We start from the raw sequence: 27,348 nt of genomic DNA on the forward strand, positions 1-27,348 counted from the left end.
AGCACCCCTTTGTCCCATTCACCAATCTAGTTGCCCTTCTCTGTACTCGTTCCAGCAGCTCTACATCCTTCTTGAAATGAGGCCTCCAGGCCTGTATACAGTACTCTAGGTGTGGCCTGACCATTGCCTTATACAAGGGAATAATCACCTCCTTATCCCTGCTAGAAAAATTCCTATATATCATTGACAATACACCATGAGCTACTCTTGCAGCCCGTCTGCACTGCTCAGAGAACTTCATATCTGCCTGCACAACCACCCCCAGGTCCCTTTCATTCTCTACCACTGTCAGTGTAGTACCACAGAGTTGATACGTTGCTCTGGGGTTGCTGTTTCCCATATGTAGTACTTTACATTTGTCAATGTTAAACTTCATTAGCCACCTCGAAGCCCATCTGCTCAACCTTTCCAAATCCTGTTGCAGCAGCATAGTGTCAGTAGTGTCCTTGACAACCCTGCCAACCTTCGTATCGTCTGCAAACTTGGATATTTAGCCTGATATACCATCATCAATATCATTTATAAATACAGAAAACAATAAAGGACCCAATACTGAACCCTGAGGGACTCCACTAATAACATTAGTCCACGATGAGCAGTATCCATTGATTACCACTCTCTGTCTTCTCCCTCTCAACCACCCCTTTATCCATAGCAGCAATTTGCCTCCAATGCCACACTGCTCCAATTTGTGCAGCAGTCTTCCATGTGCAACAGTATCAAAAGCCTTTCTAAGATCCAAGTATATAATATCAAAGTTATTCCCTGCATCCAGTTCTTTTGTGACTGCATCATAGTATCCAATCAAATTGGTCAGGCAAGACTTACCCTTAACAAAACCATGCTGTGTCCTAGCTATAACTGAAGTCTTGTCTAGATGATCCTGCAGTGCTTCTTTAACCAGTGCCTCCATTAATTTTCCAGGAACAGAAGTTAAACTCACAGGTCTATAATTACTTGTGTCAGCCTTTGATCCCCCTTTGTGAATTGGGGTCACATTTGCACATCTCCAGTCCATGGGTACCTCCCCTGAGTCCAAGGAAGCTCTCATAATTATGGCTAAGGGTTTGCTTACTTCCTTTGCTGCCTCCTTTAATATAACAGGATAGATCCCATCCACCCCAGGTGCCTTTCTTGTGTTTATCTTCAACAATTTCTCCTCCACTTTGCTCTCAGTTATTATAAGATTCTCTAGCTTACTGCTAGAGTTGAATACACCTCTGGCATTCCCCTCGCTGAATAACTCCTCATGTGTGAATGTTGATGCAAAATATTCATTTAGTTTGTTAGCTACCTGAGCAGGGTCATCAACAGTTGACCCATCGATCTCAAGTGGACCAATCTGATTCATCCCCTTCCTTCTAGAGTTTACATAAGTAAAGAACTCTTTGCTGTTTTTCTTCGCATCCCTTGCCAAGGATCTCTCGTAATCTGCCTTCGCCTGCCTAACCTCCTTTGTAACTTGGTTACAGATCAACTTGTATCTATCATAGGCGTCTGTGTCATGTGTTAATTTGTATGTATCCCATGCATTTTTCTTTTCTGCCATATGCCTCATCAGACATCTGACATTCATCTGACATCCATTTAGGCCGAAACCTTGAACAATATTTCTTAGTTGGTATGTAAAGCCTAGTAGCTTCCAAGATAAGTTCTTTGAATGCTTCCCATTTTGAATTTGCTGTTGGCAATATCATCAGTTGATCCCACTGTATAGAATTTAAATACTGTTTCAGTCCATTGTAGTCGCCTTTACGAAAGCAATACCCCTTCCCTTTACCCCTAATGGTAGTTACCTCTTTGAGTAACTCCCACTTCAGCACACTGTGGTCACTGCCGCCAAGTGGTTCATTTATCTGCAGATTCTTAATGAATGAAGAATCACTACTGATAATCAAATCAAGAGTATTACTCCCTCTAGTTGCCTCCTGAACATGCTGATGTAGAAAACAATCATCCAATAAATCCACAAATGTAGAAAATATATATATAATAATTTTATATTTATATAGAGGAATTAAATAAACATCAATTATAGATCACCACAAAATTAAAGATACCTTGCACCTTTTTATAATGAAGTAAATTGAAAAATATAATGAAAAAAATATATTAATTAAAAAATAGATTTGATACTAGAGAGCTATTAAGTGCTCGATATTTCCTATATTCTATTATATTATTATGAATCAACAGGGCTTACCTTTGTTTTTGATATAGGAAGCTTGTTTTCCAACTCTCTCCTTGTCCAACTCGCTACTAATTCATGGGGAAGGTGATATCAATTTTGCAAGACATTGTCATAAAGTTAGATTTTGGAGGTCTAAACTGGCTAATAATTAAGGATCGATTTTTTTTCTTTTTGGTGCTGTGGCGGGAATTTTGAGTTAAATTTAGGGGTCTAATAATTGGATATGGGGTGGGGGGTGGGGGTTATTCTCTACATTCCTTAAGTCGGACTAGAACTTTTCAGGGTGTCATGTTCACAGGAAGAGAGCTACTCACAATTAATCTGAAACTTTTGTCTTATGTTGTAGTGTTTGTTCTTCACGCATGCGTATAAGTGACCAATCGTTGGACAATAGGAATGGCCTACGGATATTGATTGAAGTTGCATGTAGTTTCATCTCTAAGGTTTCTGCAATAAGTAGTTTGTAGTAGTTGTGTTGAATATTTATAATTTTAGTTTCATTAAAGCCGAATGTATGTTGTTCATTTATGGTGTGGAACGAAAGTTCCAATGCATTTGAACAACCCGCCCGCACTGAAGCTTCGTGTTGTTTTGCTCGAAGTTGTGCCACTCCCGTGGTGGATCCTACGTAGACAGCGTCACAATTTTTGCATGGTATACTGTATACTAGGTCATGCTATGATTGGAATGCGGTATTTGAAGGTCGATTTCTGAAGAATGTGTATAATTTGTTCATGGGTTTTGCTATGATTTTCATGTCGGTTCCCTTGCATATTTGGTTAAGTTTTTTGTACCAGTGCTCGATATATGGAATGGTGATGAAATATATTTTGGTCTTGTCGGATTTTTTTGCAATGTTTGTTATGAGGTTGTTGTTATTTATTTAACACGGGCTATTGTTTTGACTTTGTTTATATAGGTTAGTGGGTAACCCCTATTTGAGAATTTTCTAGTTAGTTCATTTATTTCAGTGGTTAGAGAAATCTGGGTGGAAGAATATTTAAAGGCATTTTGAAATTGGTTCAGCATGACTGATTTTTTGTATGGTTGGGGATGGTAACTGTGGAAGTGCAGAAGCATCCCTTTATTAGTGGGTTTTCTATATATGCTGAAATTTAGTTTTTGTCCTAATCTATGTATGGTAAAATTAAGGAAATTTATGGATTGGGATTCTGCTTCAGTTTCTAATTCAAATTTTAGTCTCTGATGGATGTTATTAAAAACCTGTAGAATATTGTTTATGGTCAAGTGATCTGTGATGATTAGGATGTCATCCAGATATCTTCCATAATATGTGATCTGTGGTATAAATGGATCAAGATGGATCTTTTCTAATTTGTCTAAGTATAGTTCGGCAATGGGTCCACTAATGTTTATTCGAACTAACAAAACTATTAGTAAATGCAAATTACATTCTATTCCAAGAAAAAATATACAGACAGATTTTTGGCCTCCCAATGGGCCTAAACATTAGTTTAGGCCCATTGGGAGGCCAAATTAGTATGTGATCTAGAAATATAAAATGAAAATAATGAAAATGAAATCCTCCAAACAAAGCCATTTATATTCATTTTTACTAAAAGTTAATTATGTGTTTACTAAAATTGGGTTATTTATTTAAACTTAATTAATTGAAACACATTTGTACAATGGTAATCAGTAACATCTTTAAGTAAGCAGCCAGTTACAGCAAATTTCATTTATTGAATTTGCTGTAACTGTCTTTCCGAATTATTGAAACTTGTCTACAATGACCTCTGCAAAGTGGACACATCCCTATAGTGGAGACTTTTTCTGACCGAGTGGTGTCCACTTTAGAGAGGTTTCTCAGTACACAGTGTAGCAATTGGAAAATGAGACTGGTTCGATAAAAAAAAATTATGATCCTATGTATGAGTGAACTAAAATTTGTTTATTCAAAGTAACTTCCTCCCATGTGTACACACTGCATGCAATGATGCCATGACTGGTGTACTGTTCAATGTTTTCATCACAGTTCTTTGAATGATGTTGATATGGTGAAAATAACAGCCTTTCAGTGGTGCCTTGAGCTTCAGGAACAAAAAGAAGTCACATGGGGCTAAGTCTATTGAATACTGTTGGTGGTACAGTATGCAGGCTATTTTTTTTTTTTTTTTTTGCTAGCCCAAAAAAAAAAAAGTGACAGCCTTTTGTGGCTTGGTGTGTTGTGCACGAGGATCCAACTACCATCTTTTCCATACTGAGGACATATATTATGGATTTTCTGCAACAAATGTTTCAAAATGTCCAGATAGTATACCTGGGGCAGAAACTTTTTGTGCACAATTCCCTTACTATTGTAGAAAGTGATGAGCATGGTTTTGATTCTTGGCTTTTCTTGATGAACTTTTTTGTTGGCTTTGGGAGAGTTTACTGACTTCCACTCTGCATTTTGCTGCTCCATTGTGAGGTTATACTGAAAACGACATGTCTTTTCACCCACAATAATTGAATTCAGGAAGTTGGGTTTGCTTTCAGTGGCCTCTAATTTTTCTGCAATTTTCAACTTGTGCCTTTCATTGACCATCTGTTAATGAATATGGAACTAACTGCACACAGACCTTTGTTTTCTTCAAATCCTGAGTTATTATTTGTTGAATGGTTTGCTTATTAACACACAGATCTTCTGAAATTATTTGGAGCTTTGCACGTTGTTCGTTGGTAATATTTCCCTCACCATCTCAATCTCCAGTCTGGTGTTTGAACCTTTTTTACTGGGCCTAGATGTTCATCATCTTTCAGTGATTCTCTTCCATGGGTGAAATGTTTATGCCACTTTAACACACGTGCATGAAACAGACAGTTCTCTCTTGCTTCATCATTTGAAATGTTCCATTGAACACAAAACTTGATGTTCTCTTGTTTCATCATCCTTCCACAACGCAGATGCAGGAGAGACATGCATTTCAAATCATACTATGTTCTGAAATGGTGGCAGTTTCTGCTGACCTTGACTGCTGTGCTCGAGGAACAATCACTCTTCCATTCCATGTTTACTTCTAGTAGTTGACAGCACCAGCACTCATTTCATAACATCAACCTTATTTTCCAGTTGCTGCAATATGTTTATAATTTATTTTTAAACTGTTTAATTAAAAAAAAGAAAGCTTAGTGTATTATTATTTTGTCTTCTCACAGAGGATTTCTTACCTATCCTGGGCCAAAATCTTAATCCTGAGTTTATATCTGTTTGTAATAATGCCACATGGTCTATAGGTGAAATATCTGTGAAACTTGGTAAGTTTTTATTTTTTCTCCTTTTTTATATATTTTTTCTTATAAACTTCCCAATGCTTTGAATCAACTCAAAGCCAGCAAGTCATTCCATGCCATTTTCAGACTGTAACAGTTTTTATATTTGCACATGTATGTATATCATAAATATTTTTTCCAGAATATCACTTTTTAAATTTTGATAATTTTGTTTAATGAACCAATATTTCAGGTTACAGACCTCACTGAGGACTAGCTGCATTATTAGCCCCTTCTATATAGCTAAATAAACTTATCTCTTCAGGATCAGTAATATTTGTGTTACATGCCTAGTTTATTCAAGAGAAATTGTTATAGACTAAATTGCAAAACCAAATAAAAGTCAGGGTCTAGATAACACAATTTAAGGACTGAGCAAAGCTTCCATTTCAAGACCCTGTTGGATTTGTAATTTACTACAAATGTCTATATATGTACTTCAAAATGGAACTAAATCATAATCTTTAACACAAGAAACATCTTTATATATACAATCGAACTTTGTTATAACGAGCATCAGGGGACCGAAAAATTTCCTTGTTATAACCATTGCTCACTATATCAGTGATAGTGGAGATGAGGAAACCCCTGGGGCCATTAAACAATAAACACTTTATATCAGTGATAAGTTAAATCTATCTCATATTTTTTAAATTATCAATAACTTGATAAAAAGATCAATTCAAGAAACAAGAAATATTAGAAAGGAAAAAAAATATATACAAGTATATAGCTATATATTATTTGTATTAATATGCTTGTATAAACTACAATACACTTAATACTAAACAAAATTTATTTCTCAGTAATTAAAAGCAATACTATTTAATAATAAACACGATTTCATTTAGTCTTTATTTATGAATCTTAGAATTGATGTTTGTTTTAAAGATTTCACTTTGATATTTCTTAAGTTCCCCCTTAAAACACTCGCTTTAAAATTCTCATTATTTGCCTCAGTTCCTTCAAAAAATTGACTAATGTGTCCATTGCACCTTAAGCTTGTGAAATTGTCAGCACTGATTTTGATTCACTTTCAATTGTCATCATATCATCATCACAATCATTGTTGTTAACATCATCGTTATCGTCTTTGTTCAGCACACCATCTACAATGTCACTCTCTGTAGGAAGACCACTAGTTAATAAGTTGTCAACTTGTACAAATTCATCGTGTTATCTGTATTAAAACCTACAACATTGTTACGTAGCAACCATTTGGATAATGGTAAGTTATTTTCTTCATTTTCATCTACAATTGAAATTTAATTTGAATTTATTTTCGATTTCTTGAAGTAATTTGATATGGTTGTTGAAGTAACATTGTTCCACGTATCATTCAATAAATTTATAGCATCCAGTATCGATATAGACTCTGTATGTTTCTGTTCTCTTTGACTGATCAGATGTAGAACTAGAAATCTTTTATAAAATCCTTTCAAACTCTTGATTACACCGATGTCCATTGGTTGTAAAATTGATGTCACATTGGGAGGCAGAAACACTAGCTTAATGTTGGAATAATTTTAAATCTGGGGATGTGCAGGACAATTATCAACTAACAAAATACTTTTCTTCTCTTTTAATAGCTCCTTATTCCAATCATTTATGTTTTGCTGAAAAAGATCCGAAGTCATCCAAGCTTTCTTGTTTGCAGTGTAATTCACGGGAAATTTCCTTGTTTTTGAAACACCCGAGGTTTTAATGATTTTTTGATAACAAGTTTTTTTTTTATCACTTCCTGTCATATTTGCACATACGAGCACCATCAAGCGAGCCTTTGATTTTTTCCATCAACACATTTTCCCCCTTTAAATTTTACTGTATTGTCAGGTTTGACACCTGACAATTATAACAAGTCCTGTTTTGTTGGTGTTGTAGATGTATTCATCATTGAAATCTTTCCTGATTTCTGGCCAAACACGGTCAATCTATTTATTTGCCATTATTGGATCTGCAGATCGAGATTCTCTACTAATTTTTGCATAAACAATGTTATGTTGGTTTATAAATCGATCCAGCCAACTGTTATTACACACAAAATTGTCTTCTAGTCCAAATTGTTTAGCAAATTTTTCCATTTGAGCCTTCAAGATCAGACAGTCTGTCGAAAATCCAGCACTTCTTTGTGTAGTGAACCATTGAAGCAATGCTTCATCAATGTTTGTAACCTCACACTTTCTAATTTTTTTTTTTTTTTTTTCTGGTTATGTTCTTTTCCAGTGCCGATATGTAAACATCTTTATTCTTCCACAATTTTGATACACTTGAAGAGGACAAAGAAAACTTTTTACACACTTCAACAATTTTTTGCACCAATCTAATTTGCAAATAATTTTGACTTTTTCGTGAATGGAGAGATCCTTTCTTTTGTTAGTAGACATGTTTCTGAAGGAAGGGTACATTTCTAACTGATTTTACTTTAAAAGGATAAAATGATCTGCATACAGCATTCTTAGAACTCCCAAAATGCATACAACATTATTAGAATTGTTTACTGAATTCTTAAAGTTCCAAAATAAATTTATGGTTCGGTGAATAAAAGAGAATCTGTAAATAGGGTAATGCAACAAGCAGAACACCAATGCACTATTGTATAGCCCCTGTTCCCGGAAGAACAAGGTCATAAACTGGCTGCTAATCTGATTCAGGTGGTCATAAAGCTAAGTTGCCCTTTTTATTTATATATATATATATATATATATATATATAGATATATGAGTTAAGTTAATAGTGGTAACAGTTTTTAAAGGTAAAAAATAATATACTAGCTTATCAGGTAAACCAAAAACCATTGCGGGTACCCAACGTGACCTGGAAAAAATATAAATATATGCCATGACATAAGCAATAAATTATAAAAATATAAAAAATATAAAAAACTACCATTAAAATGTTAATTATGGCAATAAGATACATTGAAAGGGACTTTTTCGAGGACTAACCCTTTCAATGTATCAACCATAATTAACGAGCTATCCGTTTCTGTAGTCATCGTCCAGCATAACTATATATATATATGTACACACACTGCGTGGTTATAAAATAAGTTTCCCTATTCAGGAGACCCTAGTGTCAAAACTGTTAGAGATGATGCTGTGAAAATCGGTGGGTATGGGGTTGTGATTTGTAGAAGGGAAAAAATAGTTCAAATTTCTGCCAACAGGGGTGAAATTGGCACTGTAAACATGAGATGGAATTCTTAACCTACCTAGGATTAGAGTTTAATTTTAGAACTTAGAATATCTGCAGATTCTATGTGCTTTCCTTCACTTGAGATGACATTCTGAAAACGGAGGACTGCGTGCAACACAGTTTCGTGTAGCATCTCATTGGGGATGTTGGCTACATGTTGTTTAATGCTTGCTTTCAAATCGACAAGCATCTGTATACCACCCATGGTAAACTCTGTTTTTCAGGTATCGCCATAGCCAGAAATCACAGGGATTGAGATGTGGTGATCGGACTGGCCAGAACCGAGGAAAGTCTCTAGAAATGATGAGATCATTTCTGAATGTTGAACAGAGCAGTTCCTTCATTTGTCAACCAGCGTGGGGGGGGCACCATCTTACATGAACACTACAGTTCCAAGTATTGCCTTTCTTGCAGAGCAAGAATAATGTGATCTCTTAGAAGAGCTGAGTACCGTGCACTAATTACCTTACAGGGCCACGAGGTGTAGACTCTTCAAAGAAAAATGGTCCGATTATAAACTCTGCTGTGAATCCACACCATACTGTAACGCAGCATTTCCGAAACTTTTTTATTCACGGAACACTTTTCATCTCACAACATATTCACGGAAAACTTATGAAACACAAGTTTAGCCAGAGCCAAAGAACTGTTTGCTAATATTTTATTACATACGATGCACTGTGCATCAGGAGCATCTTTATTTCCAACACATGTAAAGCCAAAATTCAGATAACTGTCCTTATACTTTTGTTTTGGTGTTTATTAATTGATTCCTGTTTTTTCACTTCGGATTTCTGGGGAACAAAATGCTAGATTTCTCGTCCTCGCTTTGAAGTGTGACAATATTGTGTTCGTTTTCATCGACCACAGTTGCACTACTAGAAGTACTTTGCTTCACGTTTTAAAGTTCCCTTTTTCAACCACAAATCCATGGTCGTGTATTTTAATAATAATATTTTGAAATACTAATAATTATCAAAGGATATATATGTACCAGGAAGTGAATTTCGTTGTGTTATTGGTTCGCTTCCTCCTCTCCTTCGACCCGTGTACTACAGGTTAAATCGCATACAAATGGCATACTAGATTACTACATTGCTACTTTTTTAATAACAAAAAAAAAAAAAAAAAAAAAAATTGTTAATATTATAATGATACAAAAGTGGTGTAAGCTACAAATATGCAAAATTTATTTTATGATTTTTTATGGAATGCTTGTTCACATCCCATGGAACACTAGTGTTCCGCTGAACGCAGTTTGAGAAATGTTGCTGTAACATATGGACTTTGCAGTGGTCTTTCATGCACAGCAGATGGGCAAGAAGTTCCCCAAATTCAGAAGTTTTGTGCATTTACAACACCGTGAAGGGTGAAATGTGGCTCATTAGACCACAAGATCATTTGAGCCTACGTATCGTCAAGGTCCGTACAAGCCAGAAATTGTAGAGCAAAATCTATTTGTTGTTGCTGATCACAAGACTTTAGTTCTTGCACTATGTGAATCTTGTAGGGAACCAGCGTAAAAATATTCGAAGCACTTTATGTACAGTAGACTAAGGAAGGTTCAAGTCTCTTGACACACCTCTGGCACTATTGACTGGTAGTATTTTGCATTCGACCTGGAGGCCATTGCAACTGCCACTTAATCCACTACTTCCGTTCCAATATGTGGTCGCCCTCTGCCTGGAATTGCACCTAACTCCTTGGTCACTTCAAATTTATTTATTAGTTTTCGAAGTCCTGCTGACGTCAAAGGTCCATTACGCAAACCTTTTAAGTTTCCAATATTCACGTAGTTCTGCGTTAGCATTACTATTATTCTGGTAGAACAGTTTTATTAAAAGAGCACATTCCTTTTTTTGTAAGAGCCATAATGGTTATTGACAGTGGCGTTAGCTTTTCTGCTTTTATCTAACAGGATGTCATTTGCATAAGCAGCGTGTCTTGAAATAAATGACAACTTTTACTTATGTGCAGCGCTGCTCCCCCTGGTGGCGGAAACTTGAACTAATTTTTTTCTTGTACAAATTGCTTCCCCATACCCTAAATGACATATCCACCAATTTTCACAGCACTAACTCTAACCGTTTTGACACTAGGGTCTCCTGAATATGGAAACTTATTTTATAACCACCCGGTATATATAATATGTTGTATACAGGTGACCCCCGCTTAACGCTGATAATTCGTTCCAGAAAAACAGAGCACTAAGTGAATCTACGCTAAGCGAGCGCTGCATTCCCATAAGGTAACATATGTATTAGTGAGTTGTGGTCGGTGCCATAGGATATTTCCTAATCAATAATAAATGGTAGTGAAAAGATGCACAAATGTCAGTCAAAATATTTAATATTCAAATATTTGTACATATAAAATATTCTGCATTACATACGTATATAATTATGTGGTAACTACTTGCGTATCAAAATTAAACTTAAAATTCCAATTAAAATCATGAATTTAATTGATGAATTTAATCATGAAGAAAAATGTGTCGATTTTGGGTTGCACTTTGGCCCTCTTCCAAATAAACTAAAAGGGGTATTAATTTTAAATCCTCCGTAGCGTTACCACCTAACAATAAAGTCAACCGATCCTTCGCCGCTTTGAAACCTGACATGTTTTTTTCTTATTTCAATATGAAACTTCTTTTAGGCATTCGTTTCCATAAAAGTCCTGCTTCATCTATGTTAAAAACTTGTTGAGAAGTATAACACATAACACCCCTCTTCAATAATTTTAAGTTATTTTTTGAAAGTTTTGGCTCCTTGATCTGCACTGTCGGCTAATCCCTGGATTTTAAATCTATTGAACCAGTCCTTACCAGTTTTAAATGGTTCCACATTTTATTTTTAGGTGAGTTTTCTTCAGATTATCATATTGGCTAATCTCTTTCTCTCTCTTTTATAATATTTAACTTAACTGAATTCTGCATTGGATATTATCTTCAATAAAATTAGTTAAAGTCTTTCCATTTCAATCCTAATAGCCGGCCTAGCTCTAATTGCTTGCAGTGGAACAGCTATCTTTCCCGCTGCTAAAATTAATTCTTTATTTTTTTATAATTGTTCTTACAGTTAAACTTGCAAGTCCTAAATTATGGCACACATCCGCTTGTCGTTGACTGGAATCAATTCGCTTCAAAATGTCTAGTTTAATTTTCAAATTCAGTCTTTTTCTTACATTTATAGTCTTCGTACTGTGCCCAGACGTTGTTGCTTTTTCATTCTTATAGGCCATTATTAACTCTTCGAAAATGTAGCTGCGTTGGTTGCATTAATTACGATACAATGTTCGAGTAAACTGTCCATTACGCACAATGTCTAATACTGTACTGAGCGATGACTAGACTTTGGATAAATGCATATAACTCAAATATTACAAGCAATATACTTGATAATTTTTTAAAATGTTGATCTCGGAACTACCTAATAAGTCACTGTACTGCAATTAAATTAGCATGTGAGAAAATTTCACTGAGCGTAGGAAAATTTCTGAAATCGGCGTGGGAAACGTTTTAATGCTGTTTTGCTATTCATTTTCAAGCTATCGACTCGATCAAATGAAACGATTTCGTTAAATATGTCAAAAATGCAATCTGTAAAAGAGCGTTATAGTGATCTGTGACAGCGTTATAGTCAGATACATGTTATAATATAAGAACAACGTTATAGCGAATCAGTGTAAAGTGAACCGCGTTATAACGGGGGCCTGCTGTATAGTAATTAATTTTGAAGACAATCATATATACCAAGATAGATCTATAGAAAATGCAAGGGATAATGTAAAGTTAGTAGAAGGAAGAATAATATATAAAAAAAAAGAGAAAAGAAGAGAATATAAATTAAAATATATACAAAACTTATCACTATTTATCCACAATCTAGGTGACTTTGTCTGGGGTCACCCACCCAGACTGAAGACAAAAAATGATAAGAAGTTCTCTATTTTTGTAATGAACAATATCTGCTAAGTTACATAAAATAATAATAATAATAATAATAAATTTAAAGATGAAATAATTTGAAACTAAACTATAAAAGGTAGTTAATAATTTAGAATCAAAAGAAAGATAATACAAAGAAATAATGCAAGCACATATTGAACATAGTTGATGCAACAGAGAACATAATTTATTAAATTATGAATAAATGTAACGTATAAGTCATATCTACCGTATTGACAAAACCCCATGACCTGCCCTGGCAGCCTGTCTGCATTGCTCAGAAAACTTCATATCTGACTGCACAATTACTCACAGGTCTTTTTCATTTTCTACCACCTTAAGTGTAGTACCACACAGTTGGTACATTTCTCTGGGGTTACTTCTACCCATATGCAGTACTTTGCATTTGTCAAGGTTAAACTTCAGTTGCCACTTCTTAGCTCATCTGCCCAAATATTCTAGATCCTGTTGCAGTAGCACACTGCCATTACTGTCATTAACAACCCTGCCAACCTTTGTATCATCTGCAAACTTCGACATTAAGCCTGATATACCTTCATCATCATTGATAAATATACAAAACAACAGTGGACCCAACACCGAACCCTGTGGGACTCCACTAATAACATTAGTCCACGAAGAGCAGCACCCATTGATTACCACCCTCTGTCTTTTCCCACTCAACCATCCTTTTATCCATTGTAGCAACTTACCCTTAATGCCATTCTGCTCCAATTTGTACAATAATCTTCCATGTGCAACAGTGTCAAAAGCTTTCCTGAAATCGAAGTATATGATATCAAAATTATTTTTTGCATCCAGTTCCTTTGTAACCACATCAAAATATCCTATAAAATTTGTCAGGCAAGACTTTCCCTTAACAAACTCATGCTGTGTCTGAATTATTGCTGCAGTCTTGCCTAGATGATCCTGCAGTGCATCTTTAACCAGTGACTCCATTATTTTACCCGGAACAGAAGTTAAACTAACTGGTCTATAATTACTCGTGTCACCCTTCGATCCCCCTTTGTGAATTGTGGATACATTTGCACATCTCCAGTCTGTGGGGACCTCTCCTGAGTCCAAGGATGCTCTCATAATTATGGCTAAGGGTTTGCTTAGTTGCTTTGCCGCCTCCTTTAATATAACTGGATAGATCTCATCCACCCCAGGTGCTTTTTTTAAGTTTAACTTCAACAATTTCTCCTCCACTTTGCTCTCAGTTATTACAAAATCATTAAGCACCCTGCTACAATTTGATAGCCTTCTGCCATTTTCAAACCTTAATAACTCCTCATGTGTGAATGTAGATGCAAAATGCTCATTCAGTTTGTTTGCTATCTGAGCAGTATCATCAACAGTCGAACCATCGATATCAAGCGGACCATTCAGATTCATCCCCTTCATTTTAGAGTTTATATAAGTAAAGAAATCCTTGCTGTTTTTCTTAGCATCCTTTGCCAAAGATTTCTCGTAATCTGCCTTCACCCGCCTAACCTCCTTTGTGACCTGATTACAGACTAGCTTATGTAAATGATATCATCTGTTCTTTCTCGGGACTTTCATGTTTTATGGGGTGAAAAACATTATAAATGGGTTTTTAAAAAAAAAAAAAAAAAATTAACACACAAGAAAGAAGGTACTATTCGGAGGGTACAAAAAGAATCAACTACTAATCCCTAACCTGTGAGTCTTAATTATTTTCCTGCTGGCCCTGTTAGGAGACATGATACTGCTGCCATTTTAAGAACAAAATTTTGTGAGTTTCATCTCACAAACTAAACTCTAAAACACACACTAGTTCCATCTTTATCATCAGTAATTTTTTTGTTTTCTTTCATTAACATGTTTTCCTTTGAAAGATACTGTAAAAGCTCATTATTTGAGGATCCATAGTGAGATGTGCACTATAATGAGTATTATTTTATCTGGCAGTTTAATAGCATTAAGTGTTGAGAAATTGTATAGTGATAATTTTTTTTGTACGTTTTTTTGTAAATCTGTGAGTGATGGTTATTTGCAAAGTTAATTGAGCAACACGAATTAATTACGCAAACTAATGAAAGTTGTAATTGAATAACTAATTAATTTTAAATTAATAACATGTAGTGCTGATCATTGCATTTACAAAAAAAAAAAAAAAACCCACGCACTCTTTAAATCTAAGCTGCAAGTTACATTTTTTAAATAACTTTGTTATTGAGGATGTTGAATGTTGCTCAGAAATTTGATGGAAGTATTAAATTTTAATTCTTGGGAATGTCAGTTTTATTTAGTTTGTTTTTACCTTTTACTATGAGGGTATCACATGAATTCTCTGTGATATTTCCACAAATTAATATAGTTTCTATTTTGTATTGATTTTTACAGGGTCTGACATGAAACCTTATATACCAATGGTTTTGAATCAATTGATAAATATCATAAACCGTCCTAATACTCCTAAAACTTTACTTGAAAATACAGGTATGTTTGTGTTAGTACTATTTAGCCTTTTTTTTAAATAAATATTTAACATTTATAAGTCAGCATATGATGTGAGTTGCTTCCTCTTTAATAATAATTGTTTTTTTGCAACTTTCTCTGACAAAAGTTTCTTGGTCCACTTGATTGCATTGGGTTTTTATATTCTTTTGGAAACCATTGTGTTGTTTCTTTAGATGCTAAACTCTTAGATTAAAGCAGTAGTTTGCAAAGAGCACCTCATTTGACCCAATATCTGGTGGTAAGTATCACTTGTTAGAAAACCTGGTTCCAGATTTTAGTATCTTATGTGTAATTATTTGGGCCATAAAATGATTACAGTTTGAGATTTGAACATATTGTTTTGTGTAGATTGAAATGAACCAGTAAAGAACTAATGAAAGTAGAAAACAATAGGAGTTTTTTAATGATAAGTAATTTTATTGCATCTTCTAAAAGGAAGCATCTTGTATTGCTTTGTTTAATATGCATTAAGAAAACTTCAATATTTAGAAATAAGACTAATACTTTCATTAATTTAATCAACTATTAATTATTACATTTGAATATTATTGATAAATTCAATTTAATAAAGACTGAGCACAACTTGGCATATTTATATGTGATTATAAAGTGATCATATGTGATAATAATGAAAGCACAACTTGACATATTTTTATCTTTCTTTTATTATAATATTAAATACCTTTCTGATTAAAACAGTTTACACCCAAAATTTTTTCTAAGAATTCAAGTAGGAAGAGTATCTGGTAGATTATATTTGCCTATTTTAATCTTAGTTTTATCCTTTTGAACTTAGATGTGTTACATTCTTTCCAGTTGCTTACATTTTAAAATTAACAGTTCTTTCTTACTTTAGAATTATATGAAGAAAAGCAAGCTTTAATACACACCTTTATTTTACATTTTTCTAGTTTAACTTATACATCTTCTAATTGCTTATACATGTAATCTTGTTTTTCTAAGTTTGCTTGTCTGTGTATATAATAAGAAGAATATTATATATATATATATATATATATATATAAAATAAGATTGGAAAACACCAATATGTTTTTCAGTGGTGGTTAATTGTGTGGTTATACAACTACTAGTTTACAATTTTGGAAAATTATGTCTGTTTTGGAAGGCATTTTAAAGGAGAGTAATCCGACAGCAAATTAGTATGTTATATCAAAGAAATAGTGCAAAAGATCTGGCCCACCTGGACAGAAGTTAATATCACTGTTTTGTTTATTAATTCTTCACTTTCACACTTATCAGAGTGACTGTTCTTCATTCATTTTCTCTACTCTTGTTGTCTGGAATAGCCCTCCTCCATATATGTTACCTTAAAATTATATTCTGTAGAAATCAAATTACAGTGTTGAGATTTCAGCCAGAAGAGTGTTTACTAATCAATATTCTTTCCATAATGTGTGAAAAAGTGCCTAGGTTCAAATTCTCTCTCGAGAGGAAGAACTTCAGGGATTTTTTTCACACCTTTTGCAAAAAAATTTTTGTGGTAAGTTCCAATGCCCTTCCCCCACATGGATAAACCATTAGAAACTCCTAAAAGCCATTAGAAAACTATAATGATACTGCTTTAGTTGCCTTCCCCCAAATGCAAAAAGCAAAATAAACCAGTACACATTAACTTTCATTTTTGGAATCACCATAAAAATTTCAGGCAAGAGGAGGGGGGGGGGGGGGTGTAGGAATATTATACATCACTTCATTTAAAAAAAAAAAAAAAAACATTAGAAATGATGGGTGCATGTGCACACTTTCAGTGAGAGTGTAGTATATTAGTAACCTTAACCGTATTACATGGGTTGCATTCTGGTTACCTACTAGTGGTATTACATTGATCATTGTAACTCTGCAGCGTGAATTCAGCTCACAGCTGACTTGTTTATTTGGGAGCAGGTTGAACTGAATAGTCTCCAACTGCCATTTCAATGATTTTGTGTTATATTTAGTGTTTTTGCACACAGTACTGCCATCAATACTGTTGGTGTTTCTTTTCTTTCTGGGGGTTTTGTCAATGATATACAGGAATTTTGCTAGCAGGGAAAAGGAGGTGATTGTCCCTCCGTATGAGGCAATTGTCAGGCCACGCCTTGAGTACTGTGTACACGTCTGGAGGCCTCATTTTAGGAATGATGTAGATTTGCTTGAGCGTGTACAGAGAAGGGCAACAAGATTGGTGAGGGGAATGAAGGGATCCTCTTACCAAGAGAGGATCCCTTCATTCCCCTCACCAATCTTGAGAGAGGCTTAAGTTCTGCAAATTGCAGCAGCTGGAGACTTAGCCACCTGCGAGGCGATCTGATTGAGGTGTATAAGGCCTTGAATGGGTTGAGCATGCTGAATTCTGATGGAATTCTTCCACTTGTTCAGATTACGAACCTAAGGGGGCATAAATTCAAATTGAGAAAAGACAGATGTAGAATAGATGTGCAGAAATTTGTCTTTAGCCAGCAGGTGATTAATTGCTGGAACAAACTTCCATCTGTCATTGTGGAAGTTGATAGGTTAAATAAATTTGACTCTGGACAAACATTTAGAGGGAATTGTTGTGTAAATTTAAAAAAAAAATTTTATTCTATTATTATTGTTATTTTTTTTTTGGCTGATGCTGCATAAGCTCATACACTTGCTTTCTTAAATGCCACTACTACTACATTTATCCTGCTTATTAATACTGCACAGTATGCCAAAACGAAGTAATACTATGGAGAGTGATCTAAAAAAAAACAGCAAAGAGGAATAACATTGGAAACAAAATATGAAATCATAGGCAAATGGATCCCTTCATTATTCATTATTCTTCATCATCAGTCGAGGATGCTGATGAAGAATAAACATTCTTTGACATGTGTATGACATAAATAATTTTTTTATTATTATAATTTGCTCAATTTTAAAGCCTCTGTTTTCATTTCTTTAGACAAATAAATCATCGTTTAAACATAAACTAGTGTTTTGTTTATCGATTTTTTTTTCTTTATTTAACATTACTATGGTAAAATTTAATTGTTGAGAACGTAACCTGTTTTTCACATTACATCTATGGGAAATGAATTCCTGCTTTATGAGTGCATGCTAGGAATGAATTAATAAGTCGAATCAAGATGTGGCCTACCATAGCTAAACAATGGGATAATCACCACCTTGTAAATTATTGACAAAACCCCATGAGCTATCTTAGCAGGCCATCTACACTGCTCAGCAAACGTCACATTTGACTTGATAAGGTCTTTTTCCATTCTTTACTACCTTGGCTGTGATACCACACGGTTGGTAGATTAGTATGGTATTACTGCTATCCATATGAAGTACAGTCAGTCCTCGTATAACACATGTTTACACTACATGATTTCGATCATACAAGATTTATAAATAGGGGAACGATGTCATATATTACACAAACCGAATTCGCTTATTTACAGTTCACCTTTTTGTTTACAAGAAATGGCAGTCAAATGCGGGAATCACTCCAACTGAATGGATCACAGCAGGAATGAAGAAAAGATTCTGAAAATTTATTTATGTTTTTTATATGATTGAAGAGTAAGGGGAAACACATTTCACCATAATAACATTAAAACCCACAGAATTCCAGCTATTGATATTATCACAAATTCAGTTAGGCCTAGTCTACTGCCCGTGTATAACAGGTTCCACTAGCAGGAATGCAACTGGAAATTGTTTTTATTGTTTTATGGTAGTGACCTCCAGAAATGTGCTTTAGTAAAATGTGAGCTAGCGAGAGATGATAATATTGTGTTTCTGCCTTTACGGCATTGTTTATTCAGTTGTTACACGTGCGGCTGCTTTGTTTATGTGTATCAAGTGTGCCTCCTCCCTAAAAATGAGTAAATACTTGAAAAAAGTTTGAAAAGGAAGATCCTCATGAAGATACTACAGATTCAGACAGAAAAAGAAAAGCAATATCGATAGAGGAAAAATACGAAATTGTGAAACGCTTTGAGTGAAATGAAATAACACATGATATTGCGCATGCTACAGGCCTAAGTGAGGCAACGCTGAGAACAATTAGAAACAATGCAGAGAAAATAAAGGAAAGAAAAACTTTCACAGCAAGAACAACTCAAAACCTAACCAAAATCACACAAAGAATTGGAAAAGATGGAACGTCTGTCATCTGTTTAGAAAGTAGATCAAACAAAGAACAAGTTTGCTTACAATAGAAGCAAAAGCATTCGCAATATTTAATTACATAATGATCGTAATAAAATACTTACGTAATTTATCATTACACAAATACGTACATATTTTATTATGATTTTTTTATTTATTGTGTTTGGTAATGTTTTGGTTACAGATTGTGCTCAATCTTGGGTGGTCAGCACCTAATCCTGTTTTTCCCATAAGGCATGTTATTTATACTATTTTGTACCAGGACTGGCATCAAAATGGTCAAACAATGAACAAACAGCAAAACTGCAAAGGTCAACAAAAAGTTTGATGTTAGAGTTGAGTGCTGGGTCCAACGACTTGTACAGGCAAACAGGCACAGCACTGTTGAAAAGTTGACTACCTAATACAACATGGGCCAACCCGGAACAATATCTGGCATAATCATGCGTTGCATGCCTGCATGTATGGGCTATACCAGCAGGCGACCCCTACGGCATCCTCTCCTAACCAAGTAAAAGACTCTCTTATTGCAAAGAGCATGCAAGTTGGACATTAAAAAACTGGAAGAAGGTGTGCTGGTTGGATGTCACATTATTTACTCCACACTATGGATGGTTGTGTACAGATTTGGTATCAAAAACATGAGGCTCTTGGTCCATTATGCATGGTATCAAAAGTGCAGGTCGGTTGAGGCAGTTGTATAGTGTGGCGCATGTTTCACTGGCAGAAACTTGGACCCCTGTGCATGTGAAACAACGTATCAGTGGTCTCCGCTATCATTACACTTTTTTGTGAATGGCGATGGTGTCTTCCAAGATGACAATGTGCCGAGTCATCTGGCACCTGATGTGCAGGAATGGTTTGAGGAACACAGTTCTGACTTCCAGCATATCGATTGGCCTCCAACCCCCCCCCCATATCAATCCCATAGAGCATTTGTGGGACACTATGGAAAGGCATATCAGGTGTCTGGATACACCAGTCACCTCCATAATTGCATTGCTAACCGAATTACACACAGCTTGGTTGGTCATACCTCCCGAATGCTTCCGTTATCTTGTTCAATCAATGCCACATTGGATAGCTGCTGTACTGAGGGCAAAAGGACCTACGAAGTATTAGGTAGGTGGTATAATTCAGTGATCACTCTGTGTATATATAGATAAAAAAAATCAACAAATTACGTGCTTGACTCCTCATGGAGGTAACTGTCCAGTTGACCATTGTATCTCTTCAAATTGACAGCCCATTTTACTTTGCAGAGGCAACTTGTTTGAGTCAACAACTCACTGGCTAAAAGAAAACTTCCTACAATAAACCTCTCTCTCTCTCTCTGTAATTTGAATTTATGGTCCCTAGTTCTGTAATTCTTTATAACATTGAATGAAAATTCCATCTTCATTTTATTAACTCTTCTCGGAGCCTTATAAACTTCAATTAGGTCTGATCTACGGTGCCTGGTTTCCAAGTTGTGTAGCTCACATAATCAGTCTTACCTTGTATGGTCACCCTGTTGCCAATCCAATTACCATGTTAGTTGATGTCTTTGGACCTTTTCAAGAAGCACTGGGCTTTTTCAGTGCCTTTTTTTTAAACAAGGTCTCCATATGCTTGGACACAGTATTCCAAGTGTGGTGTTACAATTGTCATATATACAGTGTGGTTATGGCTGCTCTACCTCTGCAAGCTATTGTTTGATAAATCATCAACAGTACACCATGAGCCTTCTGGGCCACCTGTCCACACTGCTCAGGGAACTTCAAATCCGGCTGTGTCATAACCTCCAGATCCTTTTCTTCCTCTACTGTTTTTAGTTCAATCCCACCAAGTGTGTAGGTTACTTTGGGGTTGCCGTTCCCCAAGTGCAGCAAAGGCACCTTTCATTTTGTTGCATTATAGCATAGCTGCCACTTTCTTGAACATTCTTTGAAGCCTGTTCAAGTTATTCTGAAGAAGTGCTGCTCGACACTGCTCATTAACAACTCTCCCAATCTCTACACAAACTTTGAAGCCTCTTCAAGGTTTAATATCGAGCCCTTTATCCCTTCATTGATGTCATTTATGAAAATCAGAAACAACAGTGGTAAAAAAAAACTGATTCTTGGGGATCCTATTTATGATGTTACCACAATCTGAAGAATATCAATTAATCACAACCCTCTGCAGCCTACCTTGCAGCCACCCTGCGATCTAACTTAGAATCTTTCCAGTAACCCCAACATGTTCCAGCTTATACGGCAACCTCTTATGAGGGGCTGAGTCAAATGCCTTGCTAAAATCCAAATAAACTATGTTGAAATTGTTCTCTACATCTATCTGTTGAATAACTGTGTAAAAATAGCTTACCAAGTTAATTAAACATGATTTTTCCTTAACAAAACTATGTTGCATTTCCTTCAGACTGCCATTTATATCTGTCTCTGGATTGCGCTCTTAATCACTGCCTTCAAGATTTTTTTCCCACCTGGAAATCAGACAATCTGGTCTGTAGTTACCAACTTCATTCTTAGAACTGCCTTTATGTATTGGTGATATTTGTTGGCATTTCTCCAATTCAAAGGAATCCTTCCTGAGTCATCCATTGATGCCCTTGTAATTAACTTCAGTGCACACTCTTGTCACCTCCCTCAAAATTATAAGCTTCTGGAATTGATGGCATATACCATCAATTCCAGGAGCCTTACTTGCTTTTAGGCTTAAAGTTTTTCTAATAAATAATATATTTATCAATAATTTCATGCTTTCCAGCTTCAATTGCACAGCCTCTTGTCATCATGAAGTCATCTCTTCACCACGAAGTCAACTGTTCTCACCATTTCATCAGTAATTGGGGGAAGTACTTTATTCATTTCATCAGCAGTGTCAGCTGGGTTATTATCTTCTCTAACAGAAAAAAAAAGGGTTCCCTTTTCTTTTCTGTTTTAGAGAAAGTTATAAAACCTTTTGTTTTTTGTAGAGAAGGCCATTGGTGCATACTGCTCATTTTATTTGATATAACTTACTGGTTTATGAAAGTGATGAAAAGAATGGGCATGGGCAGATGACAAAAATACAGTTGGGCCTCTCTTTAATGAACTTTCGTATAGCAATTTTTTTATGATTTCCCCCTGGTCATTACATTGTAAACAGTTTCCATATAACAAATTGATTTCAAGACACCTGGGTACGCATTTTTGGCACCTCAGGCCTTTAGACAATAGAGCTGATGCGGTAGAAAGCACAAGTTAAGAGCTAAGGGGGGTTAAGAATTAATCCCTTTAGCTTTTAAGAGCTAAAGAGATTAATCTGTATGAGCAGGAATTAAGAGATAAAACATTCCATAATTTTGTGGTGCCTGTAAAACCTATACAACTGCCTCTACTGTACCGAGGAGTTGAGCTGGACAACTGCTATCTATGTGTCCACAGCCATTGGCATAGATAAAGGCATATTCCCGATGCTGACGTTGACTCTGGTCAACCTGTTTTCTACTGTAAGCACCCTATTAGAGAATTAGGAGAGAGTGATTTCCCTTTATTTCAGAAATTCGTCTGTTGTTTTGCAGAAATGAGTCATCCACACCACTAAATTTCACCTGTCTGTTTATATGGGTGATACAAGTGGTCCCTAAATCAGTTTTGTTTTAGCTGCTCTGCAAGTAATCTTACCGTGTTTAAGAGGAAATCCTTGAGAGTGGAAGTGTTTAATAGTGTAGATCTGGGTATTAAGGAAAAAGGAATCTCTTTAAAATTTGGTATTTCTGCTAGTAGTGTGTCAACCATTCTGAAAAACTGTGTTTTGATTTTCAAACTGTTTGAAGAACCAGGACTCAGTCAGAAGGGTGCAAAAGTATGCTTGGATGAAGCTGTTTTTAAGTGGGCGAAGTCGATTTGAGACTGAAACATGCTGATATCAGAGCATTAATAAAAGAAAAGGCTATGGAGTACGCATCTTTTCAGTGGCATAAAACATTGAAAGCCAGTTCTGCTTGGCTGAACAAATTTAAAAAGTGCCATGAACTTGAAAAAGTTATTTCTGCAGAAAGTGGAATTGTAATTGAAGACGACTGTACCCATAGGAAAGAAACAGTTTTCAAAAAAATTATGGAGGACTACGAGCCCAAAGACACATTTAACATCAATGAAACAGTTCTATTTTTGAAATGTTTGCTGAACAATACACTGAGTTTTAAAGGTGATAAATGTTTAGACGGTAAAAATAGTAAGGTGAGAATTAGTCTTGGTTGGTGCAAATATGGCTGGTAATGAAAAACTGAAGCTTTTGGTAATAGGTAAAAGCAAACAACCCCGATGCTTCAAAGGAGTAAAGTTGTTAGAGCTGGACTATAACAAAAAATACTGGATGGCAAGTGAAATTTTTGAACGGTGAATTTTAAATTTTGATAGAAAGATTACAAAAGAAAACAGAAAACTCGTGTTGATTGTTGACAACTTCCCTACCTACCTTCACTCCTTAATTTTGAAACCCACAAGTATGAATTGTTTTCTTCCCTCCAAATACCTTGTCTATACTGCAGCCAGTGGAACCGGGCCTTGTCAAGAATTTGAAAATGCACTACCAAAGGCGCATACTGAAAAACATTATACTGAGAATAGAAACCAACCAACCTATAGATCCTGTTATAGATTTGCAGATGTGCACATCAGAAGTTTAATCTTGACTCCACAATTTGACTCCAAACTTTTGCCAGAGTTGGCAAAAGTGTGGAGTCAAGATGTGATGGAAACAATGATTAAGAATTGTTTTGCAAATGCATGTTTTGCTAAAATGCCAATTAACAGCAACGAGAGGGGTGAACTACTACAAGATATTGAGCAACCTTGGGAAGAACTCCGAGCGAGAGATTCAGCATGTTCTTGTTGAATTTTTAGGAGTTGATAATGATGTTATAGTAGCTGAATATCTGAGTGATTCCAACATTTTGGAGAGTATTCAAAGAACTAGTGACAATACCAACATTTGAGTTGGATGAAAATGAGGGCAAGAAAGGCAATGAGGGCAATATTGAACCTTCCAAACATAAAATTATTGGCAGCATTCTAAAATTTGCATCAAGGCCTTCAGTGTGAAGAAAATGCGCCAGAAAATATATTTGAGTGTTTAAACAAATGTGAACATTTTCATGAACGATGTACAGTAAAATTCAGTTTTAAAGCCTAAATGCTCAAGGCATAATACGTTATGCTTTCGCTTACTAATCAGTGCATGAGCACTGATTAGTGAGCGAAGTTAATGAAGTTCACGGTTGCGAAGTTAACTCCCCAATATGAGATGCCAAATGGTGAAGATAATGATGATATTTTGAAGACTAAATGTTCAAGGCATAATACGTAATAGGTTGAAATTAACTATATAATATCAGTGTTAATACACTCATAAGTTTAACTAGTGCAACTCATAAGTAATGCAACACCTGGTATCTCATTGTGAAGCTAGCTACAATATGAGATATAATCTAAATGATGCCATTACACTGTGTATGTAGTTAAACTTATGGTAAACTATTTACACCGATATTATATAGTTAATTTCAATCCATAACGTATTATGCCTTGAACATTTAGTCTTCAAAATATTATCATTATCTTCACCATGATGGCATGTTTGCATTACCAGGGTGCCAGTCCGCCCACTGATGAGTGAACCAATAAGCTCCAAAATGTGCCTGGATGGTTGTTGCCTACTGAGAATAAATAACAGTAGTCTCCTCTACTAGAGAAATGTTATTTATCTGAAGTAGTGCAATACCTGGTATCTCGTTGTGAAGGTAGCCAAAATATGAGAAATCTAAACGATGCTGTTACACTACGTATGTAGTTAAACTTATGGGTAAACTATGGTGTATTTACACCGATATTATATAGTAAAATCCAGTGTACAACAAATATTTTAGGAACTAATTCTTAAAAGGGTACTAAGATATTGACCATTTCCTGGATGTCATTTTGCTAGAAAAATCACTAGAAGCACAGACACTAGAGTAGTCTGGAATAAAATCAAACATGTAAGTAGTCATTTCTTAATATGTATCTATTAATAAATTAATTGTTTTAAAATGTTAGAAAAATTATTCATTCCCTCTTATTTCTGATTTATGTCCCATCTTTTGCTATATTTCTGAATGCTGAATTACAATATTTCTTTTTTTAACGAAATTTCTCTTTAATGAATTTTTTCAAGTGAACGATCAATTCTGTTATATAATGGTCCAACTGTATATTGTTGTAAACATTAACTACTGTAACTATGAACACAATTTATAAGTGAGGTAACACTATAGATCAGGAAAAAAAAGTAGAATTAATTTTTACTGAAGAAATAAGAACTAGAAATGCTCACACTTGACAGAACTATAGTATAAGCTTTGGATGGGTTGTACATAAAAATTAGCTTTTTTCATCTTTATGACATTAGAAATGGGGTTAAAAAAAGCTGCTGCCATTATAAACATAGTATTTTAAAGGTACTGAGAAAGGTGTTGGTATCAGCAGGGGGAGGGGGAGATCAATGAGAAGTAACCACAAGTGTCTGCATTATAATTATTTTAAAGTTGTGTTGGCTTGCATTTCACTATTTCATGCTATTATTGATATGTGGATTTCACTGGGTAAATCTTACAACTTATGTCTTTTTTCACATTTAAACATGGCAATTTCTTTTACAATCCATTTTCCTTGATCCCACAATAATTTTTATCATTATCTGATCCAGTAATACAGCCAAGTCTAAAAGAATGCTTCAATATGTGAACTTTGATGAAAAATTGATTTAGCTTACCCAGCTGTTTGGGTCATCAGTGATATCATCAGAGCTATCTTATTGTATGCAAATATGATTCAGTCTGTTCTTTCCAGCTTTCACTATGTGAAAAAATTAATATTACTTTTGGTCCTTTTTTGCTAGAGGCATAACTAGGGAATGGCAGATGTGGTCCTGGCTACAGGTGATTCTTTGTTGGTAGCAAATGCAATTAAAGGCAGAATAATTGAATTTATGATTTATTTTAAAAATTCAACAATTTTTATTATCTAAATTATATAAAAGTCTGTCTCTTTTGCATAAAGGTACCATCTGATGGAACATAATTTTATAACATTTTTTTATAACATAATTATAATTAAATTAATATACTTAGCAATGGGCAGTTAGGTTCACCACTCTGTGCATCAATCCAATGCGCATATGTAAACACAAGTCTAAGGTTCTGGAACCTGTAAAGGTTATTACTGATCTGATGTCTCCATTTAATTCATGAGTTTCTTTTTAGTTAAAGGTGGGGGGATAGATATATGTATATATTTGATTAGAATGCTGTTATGTCCTTAATTTTCTATACCCAAGTGTGATCAACCAGTATCTAATGCCAAATTAAATATGATCTTTATTGTAAGGTTCCTAGGTACACACAGGTACCCTATCTTTACAAACCCTTCACAGCACTAAGCCAAGGGTAAAAGCAAGGTTTAGGCTAAGATATGAAACTAAAGGCATTAAATAAGTAAAAGCATGAAATAAAACTAAATAAATAAGTTCTAATCATTGTCTGTATGTATAGATAAGCACTCACTAGAGGACCATCACCTATCAGTGTACAAGTAAAAGTAATTAGCAATACTGCTATCTGTTTCCATAAACTCCATACCAGTGTTATGTAGAGTGAGAGTGAAAAAAATAGAACTTGGAATTAATTATTAAGGTTCCTTCTCATTGAGAATCCCATGATAGAAAGCAAGAGCCAAAGCCTATTATTCAGGTGGAAATTCAGAAAGAATCCTGGATGTCATTTTGCTAGAAAAATCGCTAGAAGCACAGACACTAGAGTAGTCTGGAATAAATCCAGCAATACCTTCACTCATAATGGTATTAGTACATAGTGGACATAGTGTTAATTTATGCGGTTCCCGTGATTTCCCACAAATCTGCGTTAAATACTCTGTTAACATAGCAAAGCCAGTCAGTGTGGGTTATGTGTGAGTAGTGTGTTGTTTGACTGGCCTCTTCGTTACTGGGAGGCGCGATCACCAGGAAGGAGCCTCCCAGCATCCGTCCACTGGCACGAGGAACTGGACCAGGGAGTAAAAGACATCTGGCGGTTTGTCCACACTCCTGCAGA

At 35.2% G+C, this 27,348-nt stretch overlaps 1 protein-coding gene across 5 annotated transcripts in view; it reads left to right on the plus strand.

Annotated features, from left to right (window-relative positions):
• The window catches only part of Tnpo (transportin 1), a 563,147-nt gene that overhangs the window by 333,165 nt on the left and 202,634 nt on the right, over positions 1-27,348 (plus strand). For all 5 annotated transcript variants that reach the window (XM_090372882.1, XM_090372884.1, XM_090372886.1 and 2 more), the window contains 2 exons: positions 5,351-5,449; positions 14,976-15,071. In XM_090372882.1, coding sequence (XP_090229008.1) covers positions 5,351-5,449; positions 14,976-15,071 — 195 coding nt within the window. The remainder of the gene's footprint in view (positions 1-5,350; positions 5,450-14,975; positions 15,072-27,348) is intronic.

The sequence above is a fragment of the Mastigoproctus giganteus genome, chromosome 4, assembly GCF_048544385.1.
Source record: "Mastigoproctus giganteus isolate SK-2022 chromosome 4, ASM4854438v1, whole genome shotgun sequence".
Taxonomy (NCBI): Eukaryota; Metazoa; Arthropoda; class Arachnida; order Uropygi; family Thelyphonidae; genus Mastigoproctus; species Mastigoproctus giganteus.